The 14047-nt window shown below is 49.9% G+C and overlaps 1 protein-coding gene across 2 annotated transcripts in view; it reads left to right on the plus strand.

Annotated features, from left to right (window-relative positions):
* Asic2 (acid sensing ion channel subunit 2) overlaps positions 1-14047 on the plus strand; it is a 1067336-nt gene that overhangs the window by 1050244 nt on the left and 3045 nt on the right. For both annotated transcript variants that reach the window (XM_075991396.1, XM_075991395.1), the window contains exons 4-8: positions 1606-1756; positions 4172-4228; positions 6169-6322; positions 10362-10453; positions 13591-13670. In XM_075991396.1, the coding sequence (XP_075847511.1) occupies positions 1606-1756; positions 4172-4228; positions 6169-6322; positions 10362-10453; positions 13591-13670 (534 nt within the window). The remainder of the gene's footprint in view (positions 1-1605; positions 1757-4171; positions 4229-6168; positions 6323-10361; positions 10454-13590; positions 13671-14047) is intronic.

A 14047-nucleotide genomic window follows, 5' to 3' on the forward strand; every position in this document is an offset into this window, starting at 1 on the left:
GGGCAAACCGTCAATTATCTAAGTGTGAAAAGAGACTAGACAGACAGGGTAACAGAATTCATGAGAGTGGTTGCCCAGAAAGGCGATGGAGCCCTAATTGGAAAAGATATGAATTCATTTTCTGTAGGGATAAAAGTGTCACATGTCTTGATTGATGCAGTGTTTACACAGGTAGATGGTGACATTTGACAAAATTCAAAGTATGCACTTGAGATTTGTAGTGTGGCCAGGTGTGGTGCCTCATGCCTTTAATCCCACCACTCAGGAGGCAGAGGTTGGCACAGATCTCTGTGGGTTCAAGCCAGCCTGGCCTACAAAGTGAGTTCCAAGACAGTCATAGCTACATAGTAAGACCCTTTCTCAAACCAAAAAAAGGCAGGAAAAAAAAGAGGATTTGGGGTGTTGCGTGTGTGCTCACGTGCACACATGTGGGCATGAGCCTCCCATATTGACCATGGAGGATCAGGGTTCAACCTCAGCTTTCACCCTCACCTTCCGCACTTTGATGGGACAAGTCTTTTGTCACTCTTCACTGTGCACACCATGCTAGCTGGCCTTCGAGCCTCAGGGGGTCTCTTGTCAATACTTCCCTTCTCAGGATGGTAGCGCAGGGGTGTGTGCTACCACCATGACAGACGTTCCGCAGGTTCTAGGGATCCGAACTCAGGTCCGAGCACTTTCATGGCAAGCGTTTCACCCGGTGAGCCATCTTCCTAGCCCCAAATATGTACATTTTATTGTTTTTCTTGTTCTTCCATCATAAAAGGAAAGCTGGGTATAAAGAGTTTGCTTAGTGTAGTAGCAATAACATAGTAAATGCCCCCAGGACCATTAACTCTCTCATCCCTACCCTCCCCATCCCTCCCAAGCAAGTACAATAGATGTTAGAAAATCTATGGCTACTGGACCTCTGAGAAGGGGAGTGACAGTATCTGCACTGGCGTGTCATCCACAGCTTGATCAGGACCATAAGGAGTGGCTGCACCCTGCAGTCACTTCACCTGGCCTCTTCTGTGACTTATCCTCCGGGTCTGTGTCTGGGGTCTCAGTCTTCCCAGCCAACACGGTAGAATTTAGCTGGGTCATTCCAAGTGCCACTATTGACACTGATATGGAAAGGCACAGCTTGAATAACAGACTCCAAGGACAGGGCTGGAGCAATGGCTCAGCCGTTAAGGGCACTTGCTGTTCTTGTAGGGGACCCCAATTCAGTTCCCAGTACCCACATGGTCGCTCACAACCACCTGCAATCCCAGCTGCAGGGAATCCGATTCCCTTTTCTGGCCTCTCTACCAGGCGTATGCATGCACATGTGTTCATTCTCACAGGCACATGCATGGACACAAAAGGTGAAATCTTTAGATAAAAAGACTGAGGAGAGCAAAATTCCATGAAAATTGACCAAAAAAAAAAAAGCAAGGTGGGAAAACTCATGTGGTATCCAGACAATAAGGTTCACAAAGCCAGCAGGGTTTGGCTTGCAGAGGATACTCAATTGCTTATTTGCCCATTGAACAGGTAGACCAGCATGCCACGGCATCCGTGGAAACTGAGTGAGTATCCTCTGCCAGGCCTGACTGTGTTCTCCTTCTGTCTGTCTTACAGCTCACGTATCTGCCCCCACCATGGGGGGAGTGTCGATCCTCAGAGATGGGGCTCGACTTCTTTCCCGTTTACAGCATCACCGCCTGTCGGATTGACTGTGAGACCCGCTACATCGTGGAGAACTGCAACTGCCGCATGGTCCACATGCCAGGTGGGTAGCAGGGACCCCGGACCTTTGCAATTTCTCACCTGACGGGAAACACCTCACCCCTATTGTTCTAGGGAGACTGTGGTACCTGACAACCAAGAGGCAGGTGGAAAAACTCCATCCATCCATCCATCCATCCATCTATCCATCCATCCATCCATCCATCCATCCATCCATCCATCCATCAGGGCAGCATCCTGGTACACAGGGGTGCCCAGATGTGTGCATCACCTCCGTCCCCATGCTCCATATGCTTGCCAGTTGTCTGGTCCTCTTGCGTTCTGAGTTCAACATCCAGATAATGGGACACTCGTGATCTACACATCCTGATAATGTGCCTGTTTGAACACCCAGATGTCTGCGGCTTTCACCCAGATGTTTCTCTTCTTGCATCCAAATGTCTAGCACTCTTTCGAGTGCGGCAAAAGTCTATTAGTGAGCAAATGAATGTGCCTGTGCAGACACTTCCATCGTCAGACTAATAACGTCTGTTGCCATCTCATTAGAGGCAGTCAGCGTGTCAGACGCAGGCCTGCAGAGTGGGAGCTGATTTGGGCAGGACAGTGGTAGCAAGGAGGGGTAACTGGGACTGTAGGCATGGACCTTAGCTTCTATTTCAGGCTTCTCCAGTCACTGTGTGGGCTGGCCCACGTTACTAACCCTCTATGTTCTTACTTATTATCTTAAAAAGAAGAAGAAGAAGTAAAGATGCCCTGGAAATTACAAAAGTCAGTGGGGATCATATTAGTGCATGAGGAGGTAGGAGCAAGTCACATCTACTAATGACCTACTGTGTTCTTGGAGCATTGTTGTTTCTTTTGATATTTTTGTGCTTATGTGCTACATTATTTAAGCTTGTTTAACAAAATACTTGTGGTGGGGACAGTTCATCACCCGTTGCTTCTGTTGTGACAGCTCTCACGTGAGTCTCCTTATGGCTGAGTTCTGAATTAATTTTCTCAATGATCAGTAATGATCTTAGTCATCCAAGATTGGAACTGTTGATCTTTAAAACTGTCTCCGTTCAGAGCACTATTAGGGGCACTAACGTTAGGAAGGAAAGACATAGGAGTGGGCCCAAGTAAGCCATGCTGGGCCTTGAAATCAACATCGCTCCCATGGCTGGGGCCGCATGTAGCTCTGAGGGAAGACCCAGAAGAGGGCTTGTGGAAGCTACAAAGGCAGTGGATTGTTCCCTAGATTGGGTTCTCAACCTGTAGATCGTGACCCCTTTGGGGATCACATATCAGATCTCCTGCTTATCAGATATTTACATTACAATTCATGACAGTAGCAAAATTGCAGTTATGAAGTAGCAATGAAACAATTTTATATTGGGAGTTAGCCCAACATGAGGAGCTATATTAAAGGGTTTGCAGCATCGGGAAGGTTGAGCTCAACTGCCCTATTTCCTCCAGAAAAGAACATAGCCCTCCCAACACCAATGATGCCTGTGGCTGATTGCAGACCTACAAAAGTGCAAGAGAATAAATGTGTGTTGTTTTACATAATGACATTAAAATTGCCTATGAACTTCTTGGGCAAAATGGAAACCGCATCACTTAACATGTTATTATTGGAGAAAGGGAATTACACCAGCTCTCCGACGCTGTAAAAAGGACTTGGAGAAAAATGGTCCCAAAAAAGACCTTTCTGGTGGATCTTGACTTTAGTGTTTCACAAAGAAGAAAAGACAGGAGGAGAAAATAAAACCATCATCATCAACAAAAATACAGATCTTAACGCTCTGCAGAGAGATCCCAGGGAGGAAGACTAGGAAGACGAGCATCAGACTGAACCCCCAGCCATGAGCTTTCCCCATAAAACCTGAGCCAGAGTTTACAATCATTCCAACCGTGGCAAGATCGTGACATCTCAACTGTGTAGGATGATGGGCGGGGCCGTGAGGGGGCACAGAGCTACCCCAGGATGCTTACAGCAGTGTGGTGTGCTGAGAAGCAGCAGCCTCGGTATGGCACGGGCCCCTGTGCCAGCCCCACCTTACCTCCAGCAGCTCGCTGTCCCGAAGGCTGGGTGCTGAGTCCCATGTTTTTTTCTATTTGGAAGCTTAACACAAGGGTTCAAGGAGACCACATGGCACCTGGCTTAGAAGGAACCTCCTTCCACCCCACCCCATCTCGTCTTGTCCCCAGTCTTCCAGACAAGTTACCCCATCATCCACCACTGTGAGCCACCAAAAGAGGGTAGGGCAAGTCTCATGGTCTCCTCATAGCATATCAGAAGTCACCTCCAGATCTGAGGACACTGACCAGTGGTACCCACCAGACTGTCCCCTGAAGGCAGCTTCTCCCTGTGGTTACAGGAAGTCACTCGCTGCCTGGGCCTGTGAGGAGCCATTGGCATGCATGGCTCCTATGTGATTAATGCTCTTTCTCTCTTGGCTTCTCTTCCCTGCAGGGGATGCTCCTTTCTGCACTCCGGAGCAGCACAAGGAGTGTGCAGAGCCTGCCCTCGGTCAGTACTGGGGACACAGGGAGTGGCAGGTCAAGTGGAGATTGTGGGGTCATCTGGTGGGGACACAAAAGTCAGCCTTGGGAAAAAGAACAAGGAAGGGATGCGTACAAAGAAGTCCTGCAGGAGAAGCTGCAGGAAGCTGGTGAGGGAAAGAGGAGAGGAAGAAACAGGTGGATGAGGGCTGTAAGGGAACTGAGGGAGAGAAGGATACACAGAGGTGGTGATGGAGTAGATTTCACAGAGAATGGAGGATATAGGGAGAAGACAGAGATGAAGAGAGGGCAGTCAAGGAGCCACTGGTTCACCTGAAGGAGCTCAGTGAAGCCAACACACACACACACACATATGCATGCACATACGCACGCATGTAGACATGAGTGCACAGAGAGCCCAAGTGCATCTGAAGAGAGATCTTCCATCCCATGGTGCAAACATAAGCCATTCTGGGCCCTCTTATGCCACCGCTGCCACCTCCCCACCTCCTCCCGACCTCCTCCTCTCACAGCCTCCAGGGCATTTGAGGTCTAAAAGAACTGCTACTCCCAGCTAGAAAACCTCCTGGAGGCAGGGGGAGCACCTAGACATGGGTTGGGGTAGCTCAGCAGCTATCCTGCAGTCTACCTCCCCTCTCTCCAGTCCCAGGAAAGAGCAGACAGAACTTTAAATGCTGCATCCCCCAGTTCCCTCAGCAGCTGCTCTTGGTAGCACTAAGTGAGGGCAAAGCTGGACTCCTGTGGTAGAGGCCCAAGAAGCGGGTTTGGTTTACAGTGCATGCAAAGTCTTCTTTGAAATAAAGATAAGAAAACCAAATGAAAGAGACATAAGGGTGAGGGAGATCAAAAGAGGAAAGAAGGAAGAGAAGGAGAGAGGCAGGGAGGGAAGTACTGAAGGAACAGTTTTTCTTGCTAATGGTTAAGAAAACTTTTGGACCCTTGCAATTAAACATCAAGGCGACTGCAGCAGCGCAGGTAGGGGATTCATCTCGCTAGGCAGCAGGAAGTCAGGGACTCATCACTTGCAAGCACTGTGAAAGGTCAGGAGATGAAAAAGTACAGCGATGTCAGGGGAGGGGAGGCTTGCTGCTCACAGGGCTGGGATTCTTCCGGGAGGCAGGCCAGGGGATGGACTAGCAAGGTGCGAATTCTTGCTTTGCCGCCTTCAGCAGGCTTCTTGTCAAAGCTGGGCTGAGCAGTGGAGAAGCTGCTCTCAAGGGCCTGGCTAAAGTTTGGTCAAGAAGAGAGTCTGTCAGAGGGCAGCAGTGCCTTCGACCACTTGGTCTGGTTGGAGAGGACCCGGAGAGCTGCGTTCTGGGTATCAGGGAAGGGGGGGTAGGTTGCTCCAGAATTTTTTTGGTTTTTCGAGCCAGGGTTTCTCTGTGGTTTTGGAGCCTGTCCTGGAACTAGCTCTTGTAGACCAGGCTGGTCTCGAACTCACAGAGATCAGCCTGCCTCTGCCTCCCGAGTGCTGGGATTAAAGCGTGCGCCACCACCGCCCGGCAAGAATAAGGATTCAAGAATCTTTCCCTGGATAGCGTCTCGGCAGGCAGAGGGCATGGTGTTGGCTATGGGGAGCACCAGAAGGAATGGCATGAAGTCCTGAGCTCCAAGCACAATGTTCTCATCTTAACTTCCATGGTGGCCCATTTTTGGGGTCAGAACACTGATGCTAGAAACAGGAGAAAGCCCTGGGAATGGGAGGGACTAGGCCTCCCTAAATGTGACAATGGATCAAACACTTTGAAAGGTCCAGAGCGCAGTAACAGCAAGCAGAAAGAAAACAAGCCCCTGGCACCATCCCTGCTCAGCAATTCCCTAGCCCATTTTCCTGGGGCCCAGCTCTCCCTCTTGACTTGCGTCTTAATGCCTAGAATCCAGGTATGCTGGGCCAGAGAGCCTCGCCCCCACCCATGCGTGCCTGAGACCCTCTCCTCTCTTCTCCAGGCCTCCTGGCAGAAAAGGACAGCAATTACTGTCTCTGCAGGACACCCTGCAACCTGACCCGCTACAACAAAGAGCTCTCCATGGTGAAGATCCCCAGCAAGACGTCAGCCAAGTACCTGGAGAAGAAATTTAACAAATCTGAAAAATATATCTCGTAAGTTAAGTGGGAGGGGAGGGGGTGGGGAGGAGGCATGCAGAAAGAGGCAAAAAGCAAGCAGTTAGCTCAATGTAGCAAACATTAATTGAGCACCTGCTGTGTGCCAAGCTCAGAAGACAAAGCCACAAAGAGCTTGCAGCCTCCTGGGGAGATAAGTGCAGGATTAAATGCCACCTAGGGCACTGACGTCTGGGACGAAGTTGGCTATAATTGAGATATGCAGACACTAGGGGAAAACCATAGTTGACTGCACTTTGCTCAGGTCAAGGTTCAGGGAGAGCTTGACCTTTCTAAAGAATATATGATTCTCCTGGTGAGACTTGAGCCTCTGTTCCCTCTTCCGGAAACACTTTTCCAGCCACTCTGCCGGCCTGCTTCCTCCTGTTACCTGTCTCCAGGCACTGTGGTGTTTTCCTTTATAATATTGCTACAGTGTGTGACTTGCTGTTAAACAGGCGGTTTTGTTCTGGAAAGGAGCTGACACAACTATCCTTCAGGAATCAGGGTTAAGGGGCGGGGGCGTGGAGGGATGACTCAGCAGTCAAGAGTGCTGTTCAGATTCTAGCACCCATATCAGACAGCTCAGAAACGTCTGTAACTCCAGCTCCAAGGGATCTGAAGCCCTCTTCTGGCCCCTGTTAAATATCACACACAGGCACACACACACACAGGCACAGACACATGCACTTACACACCAAGACATACACACATGTAGAAAAAAATATTTAAAAGAAAAAGAAAACCAACTAGATTTATCAGGAGAAAGATCCAAGACCATGAGCAGGCCTTGAAGTGAGAGTGTATTAGAAAGAAACAACAGCATGTCAAAAACCGTGTGCCGGGACCTTGAAGGGAAAGAGAGGCTTCCCTTTAAAGCCTGGAAAAGTGCTTCACTGACGGCAGTAGCTGAAAGAGGAAGAGAGATAAAGATAGAACCATGGGGCTGGGAGATAACTCAGTGGTTAAGAGCACTAGCTGCTCTTCCAAAGGACCAGGGTTCAATTCCCAGCACCCACATGATAGCTCGCAACTGTCTGTAACACCAGTGCCAAGGGTTCTAACACCCTCATATAGGCAAACCAATGTACATGAAATAAAAATAAACAAATCATTAAAAAAGAAAAATTATAGAGCCACAGTGAAAGGGGTGGGTGGCAGGGGCTGGGGAGGGACCCAGAGAAGAAAGCCTTCAGATGAACCTCCCAAACAAGAGGGTTAGCTGGCTTTTGTAGGTTTTCAGGGGCTGGACGGAACTTTATAATGTGGTTGAGTTTGGAATAACTTACATGACAAACAGCCTACAGGAGCCAGGTACCACTAATAAATATCTGTCGGCCACAGCACAGACAACAGAGATGCTGGGCAGGAGGACATAGCCTGATTTCTTCAGGCTGTGGGATCTGGTCTCTTAAGAGACTTAGACAGCCCCTCTCCGGTTTCTAACTTTCTTTCCCTTTCTGAAGCCTCCTTTATTGCTGCCCTACACACTCATCCATCATAGAGGGAAGCTCCCCAGTGGCAGGAACTTCTTCTTGTTCTTTGCTCTCTACCAAGTACTGACTCCTCTGGCCGAGACCTGGGGCACAGAAAATCCCTTGACACAGTAAATGAGCCAGAGAGTGTATCCTGCGGGTGGGGGAACTTAGGACAGAGTTGTCACAGGGTGCATCAGAGACAATGGGAAAGATGGACATGTCACAGGTCCTATAGGATGAGCTAATGGCAAGCGGGGGCGGGGAGTTCCATGGGGTAGACTTTGTGTTAGACTATGAAGCAGCTGAATGTTTAGAAAGTCAATTTGTATTTTATAATTTTATTTGAGATAGGGTCTCCCTGTGTTTGAGGGCTGGCCTCAAACTCATGATCCTCCTGCCTCAAGTCCCATTGCTAGGATTATAGGCCTATGTCCCCATGCTCAGCTGATCAAATTTGTATTCTACTTATTTACTAAGTTATGTTGACAATTTCGTAATATATGTGATGTCTTGTGGCCATTTCGCAAGTTGTTAACTTTCAGTCCCCTGCCCCCTCCTGCAGACTCTTCTTCTTCTTCCCCAAAGACCCCTCCCCCTCTTTCATGTTGTTTGGGGAGCGCTTGTGTCCTGCAGTTAAGGTTGCTCACACAAGCATGGGTGAGGTTATGTACTGAAGTGTAGGCGAGTTTCCAGTGGTTATACCCCTGAAGAAAGCTCCTTCTCCCTTAGCCACCACTGGGTGAGGCCCTGTGAGTCCTCCCCCAACCATGCAGGAATGCTGATGGGTCCTGTCTTGTACAGGTCCTGTTCAGGAAACCTTAGCCACTGAGTTAGCAGATGCAGTGTGTGGCCTCAGTGTGTCCAGAGCGGTTCACTGCACTCCTCCCTATCCTCCAGCTCTTCCACCCTTTCTGCCTTCTTTTCCATGGCGTTGCCCAAGCCTTGGGAGCATGGAGGAGCTGGTGTAGGTGTTCCATTTAGAGATTAGCATTCAACAATTGCTTCCTCTCTGCACCTCAACCAGTTATGAGTCTCGGTGTTAGAACTGACTGTTCACTGCAACAGAAGCTTCTCTGAGCATGTGCTGAGAGCTGCACTAAGGACTTAGAAGGCAGTTTGACACATGTCCCTTTAGCAAAAACAAAAGTACTAGACCCTCTCCCGGGGGTGGGGGTATAATCTCCCTAGCCTTGGGCTCTTGAGAAGGTTTACAGTAGTGGGTATAGATTCTCTCTTGTGAAAGAGGCCTCAAATGCAATCAGAAAGCAGTTGGTTACCCCTATAACCTTCATGCCATATTGCACCAGTGGGTATAACTCCCCCGGCTGGTTAGTATTGTATCTCACAGGGGTCACAGCTGAGTGAGACCATGACAACTTTTCTACCTCAGCACCTGCATGTCACCTTGAAGGCTGGGCAGCAGGGAGAAAGCTTCCAGCTCAGTTCCTGCCTGATTCTCTGCGCCCTGTCACCAAAATATGTGTGATGTCTTTACCATTAGTTCTTACTGCCTCATTGGGGTGGGGGGCGTCAACCAAGATCAATGACAATAGTCTGTGTCAGATTTGTGTTCTTGAACTCTGCTCCCTGATAGAACATTCTGGAATGATAGATTCTACCCCTGTGGTCCCCGATGTGGTAGCCCCTGGCCATGCCTGGCTGTGGAGCATCTGCCGTGGTCGTTTGTGTGACTAAGAAACTGGATTGGGATCTTTAATTCGAGTCAGCATAACCGTTTCAGAAAGGCCCTCCAGGCAGCAGTCAGGGAGAAAGCCAGATGGGAGAAAGGGAGCCTGTTCGTTGCCCTACAGTTCCAGTGTGGGAGCCGCTTGCTTCTCTCTCTCCCAGCCACTCTCCTGTTCCAGGACAGTCGCCAGGCCCCTTCCTGAGATGACTTCTATTCAACAGGTTCAAAACAAGGGGCATGGAGGACATGTCAGGCCCCACAGAAGGAGGCTAGGATGTAGGAAACACCAGGCCCTGCTGCTTAGCAAGGCATTCTGCGAGCAGGAATGAGTTTCTCTGCCAAGATGTGTCTCGTTAACACACCTGCCTGCAGAAAAGTCACAGAAGGAGCCCAGGGCTTCTGCCAGGAATTCCCCAGCCAGCCATGGGCCTGCTCTCTACAATTCTCCCCAGCTCTCACAACTGACTAAATCATGCCAGGTCAGGGTCTCCCACCACAAGAGGCTTGTTAGGAATCTCAGGAGGAAGATGGGGACTCTCCGGAGTGACCATTATCGCTTAGATATTCTCCTGGGGCAGACACCCGAACTGACGCCAGCCTAGTCAGGAGATTGCTGAACACATTTGTATGCTAAAACCCAAGAAGGCCCCAGAAGACTCAGGGACTTGGGTCCAGGCTGGACTCCCAGAAAGGTCACCAAGAGAGAGGGGGAATAGAGTCAAGGACAAACAGGGACTCAGCTGGCTCTAGAGCTCTACCTTTGGCAGCTCCCTGGGCCTCCCTTTCTCTATCCATCCATGGGAAAGCTGGATTGGCCAGTCCCGTGAATGCTGAGGGTTCTAACTGTGTGTGGGGTTTAATTTTCCCTCTGCAGAGAGAACATTCTTGTCCTGGATATATTTTTTGAAGCGCTCAATTACGAGACAATTGAACAGAAGAAGGCGTATGAAGTCGCTGCCTTACTTGGTGAGTTGGAATGTCTGTCACATAAATTTCCACATCTCTTGGATGGGCATGGGGAGTGGGCGGGAGACAGGCAGACAGACACGTAAGCCTCCCGAGGAGGCACACTTGTTAACATACTGGTTACTCTCTGTGTACTTGCTGAGGTAGCGGTTATAGATCCAGTTCAGGCCTCATCCTAAGGCCTCAGTCTTGTCTGTGCAGCGAGGAGCAAACACAAAGGTCTCACAGGGCATCCTCAGGCCTACCCTCTTGGATTTCATAGTCTGTATCTAGGTTGGAGTCAGCATCCCAGGACCCGAATGCTAGCAGAAGCATGGAAGGAGGGTATGTTCAACTTATGTGGACTCCAAGCATCCAAATTATAAAGTTCCCAGGTGGAGCCTGGACAGCAATGCACTGAGAAGCTGAGTGTTGTCCCCTGGACCCAGAGCCTTTCTCAAACAGGAAAGAAGAGATGATATCTCCAGATGGCCACCAATCAGCCACTCCCACACAAGTTCACATTGGCTGCCCTGGTCCTGATGGGATATAATGCACACAAGGAACTAAGATCATCCCTGCCCTAGCCCATCTGGACATTCACATTCTGGTCAAGGGCCAACCCTTCAACCTGTACCACCTCCTACCCACTCTACAGAAAGGACACAGTGCCTAGGAGTAGTGGCAGTTGTCCCTGAGACTGATCTCAGTGATAGTGGCATCCTGGGAGGGGCAGGCCTGAAAGTATAGAAGGAAGAGCAGGCTTTGAATCCAAGGGCTTTCTGAAGGCCAGCTGTGGGGCTATGGACAGAGAGGGGGCTTCCCCTGGCTGGACCTCTGGTTTCTGTAAATCACCCAGTATGTCGCCTGACTTTCCAGCACTAGGAAAAAGCCTGAGAAAAACAGCTTAGAGGGTGAAGGCTTGTTTGGGCTCATGGTTTCGGGGTTTGCAGGCCAGCATGGTGGGAACAGAGTGATGGAGTGGAGCAGCTAGCATCATGGCGGCCAGAAAACAGGGAGAAGAAGGGGAGGAAGGAGGGAGGGAGGGAGGGAGAGAGGGAGGGAGGGAGGGAGGGAGGGAGGGAGGGAGGGAGGAAAGGAAGGAAAAAATATATCTGTGCGTGCAGCCTCTTTCCTACCTCTTTTTCCCTTTTCATTTTTCCCTTTCTATCTCCAGGCCCCCAGCCCATGGGATGGTACCTCACATATTGAGATTTGTCCCCACACTTAGTTAATTGTCCCCAATCTAGTCGACAATGAACTTGAACCATCATCCCTAGTTCACTGTGGCAGTTAGCTCAGATAAAGGCCATCAATAGCGGTCTGTGGCCCTAGATAGTCACCATACTGGAACTTAGCCCTGTCTGGTATGACCAGCGCCATGGGGGCATTTTTATACTTCATCTAGGAGGAGAGAGACAAAGCCTTTGTTCAGTGCCAGCTATGTGGGGGTAGCTGTCATTTAGGCCTCTATGAAGGTTATTGTGGTTAAAGGCCCCAAGTCACAGAGCACAGGCCATGCCCCCTCACTCAGCCATGGAAGACCTGTTATTTCCCCTTTCCTCCCCAAAAAGGATCTCTGTGTAAGAGAGAGGGGGGAGGGAAGGAAAGGAGAGAAAAAAGATAATAGGAGGGAGGGTGGGAGAGAGAGGGAAAAAGAGGAGGGAGAGGGAGAAAGAGGAAGGAGATGGGGGAGAGAGAGGAAGAGCAAGGAGGAAGAGAGGGAAGGAGAGAGAGGAAGGGAGGGAGGGAAAGGAGAGAGAGAGAGAGAGAGAGAGAGAGAGAGAGAGAGAGAGAGAGAGAGAGAGAGCGAGCAAAAAGGGTTCAGGCTTTGAATCTGTCACGTCTGCATCAGATATAAGGATGAACTTGTTCCCAGCATCTTGTTCCCGCCCAGAATAGCCTGTGAGGAAATGGTGCCGCTATCTGTGCCTCCTTTGAGGGAAGTGTGTACCACATACAAACCTTCAGCCATCAAGCCCAGCTCAGCCTTCTCCCACCACTACCCCGTATGCACACCACACAACACCCCCATGCTAACAGACGGCATGTACACTGAAACCAGCCTACAGGTCCATGTACCCATGGTGCTCCAGAACCAGAACACACACACACACTTACACAGCCCCATGTCCCACCACATAGCTTCAGAGGCACCTCCATACACACAGCAAACCTAGGCAGACACAATCTATGCCTTTATGTCCACATACTCATAACATATGCCTACATGGCACACACAGGAACACACCTACACCTACATAATGCTCACACTTGCTGTACACACTCGGGCACACTCTAGCCACCTCTAGCACACACACACACATAGATGCATTCTGTGTGCCTAAAGTAGACAGAGATATGCATGCACATAAAGCCATCAGTGATCAGACATGCTGCCTACACACATCCTGCACCCTGTCTCTACCGACTGTGTTCCAGCTGCACTGTGCACCACTGCAAATGCACACCTCATACCTGACATACTCACACAGGCACGCAAGCGCCTCAGTAAGCTTGCACTAGAAGGATGGGGGTGGCAGGGAACGAAAGGGAGCCATCTTGAGCCCAAGGAGGTGGGGTTATTACATACAGCTGCACAAATAGTCAGGGTTATCACACACAGCTGGATAAGCATGTGGAGTTATTACATACAGATAACAAGGAGGCAGGGTTATTATTATATATATCTGACCAAGGAGGCAGGTTCCACTAGTCTCAGGAGCAATCTTCAGGCCATAAACATCTGGGGTTGAAAGCTATGGTCAGCATTTTTTGCACACACTGTTAACATTCACACACAGACCAGAGGCAGGTGTTCCCTTCCCTCTGAGCCTCACCCAGGGAAGGCTTTGCCACTCCCATGAGGTAGGGGCACTGGGGTCCTTGGCATGGCAGTGCCCATGTCAACAACACACTTTGACTCAGGACTTCATTCGCTCCCTAAACAGGCCCATGAGCCTCATCAGTGAGTGATCAGCCCCAACCCTGTTGGCTAATGGCATAGGTGTGACGGTGGACCTGCCAACAGCCTGGCCCTCCTGCGACAGGGCCCAGGCTTCCCTTGGAGGGGCCACACTCAAGAGCTCCTCATCTCTTCACCCTTTCCTGGATCTGTGTGTAAAACTCAATCTCTGGTCTTTTCCCTTCTTCTGCAGGTGACATTGGTGGTCAGATGGGATTGTTTATTGGTGCTAGTATCCTTACAATACTAGAGCTCTTTGATTATATTTATGAGGTAAGATTTGGGGTTACCCTTGGGGAAATGACCAAATGGTGGAACGCCCAGACTGAGAACCAAGCATGGCTGAGCAATAACTTCATTCCACCCACACAAACCCGCTTCTCCAGAGCATAAGTCAGGAGTCTCAAGGAGAGGTGGATGTGAAAGAAACGGCAGCCCTGGCCCTCTCTTGAGTCTGACCTGTGCCACAGAGAGGGAGTGGAGGAATGAGAAGAGGCCAGACTGTGCAGAGGCCAGGCTTGGGTCCCTCACACAGTGGGACCAGGGCAAGGTTTCATACCCCAGCTAGTCCACATCTATATGCAACATATCACACGCCCAACGTATTACATGCTCGTGCATCACACACATACCACACTTAAACATACGTA

This window comes from Microtus pennsylvanicus, chromosome 11 (genome assembly GCF_037038515.1).
Source record: "Microtus pennsylvanicus isolate mMicPen1 chromosome 11, mMicPen1.hap1, whole genome shotgun sequence".
Classification (NCBI taxonomy): domain Eukaryota; kingdom Metazoa; phylum Chordata; class Mammalia; order Rodentia; family Cricetidae; genus Microtus; species Microtus pennsylvanicus.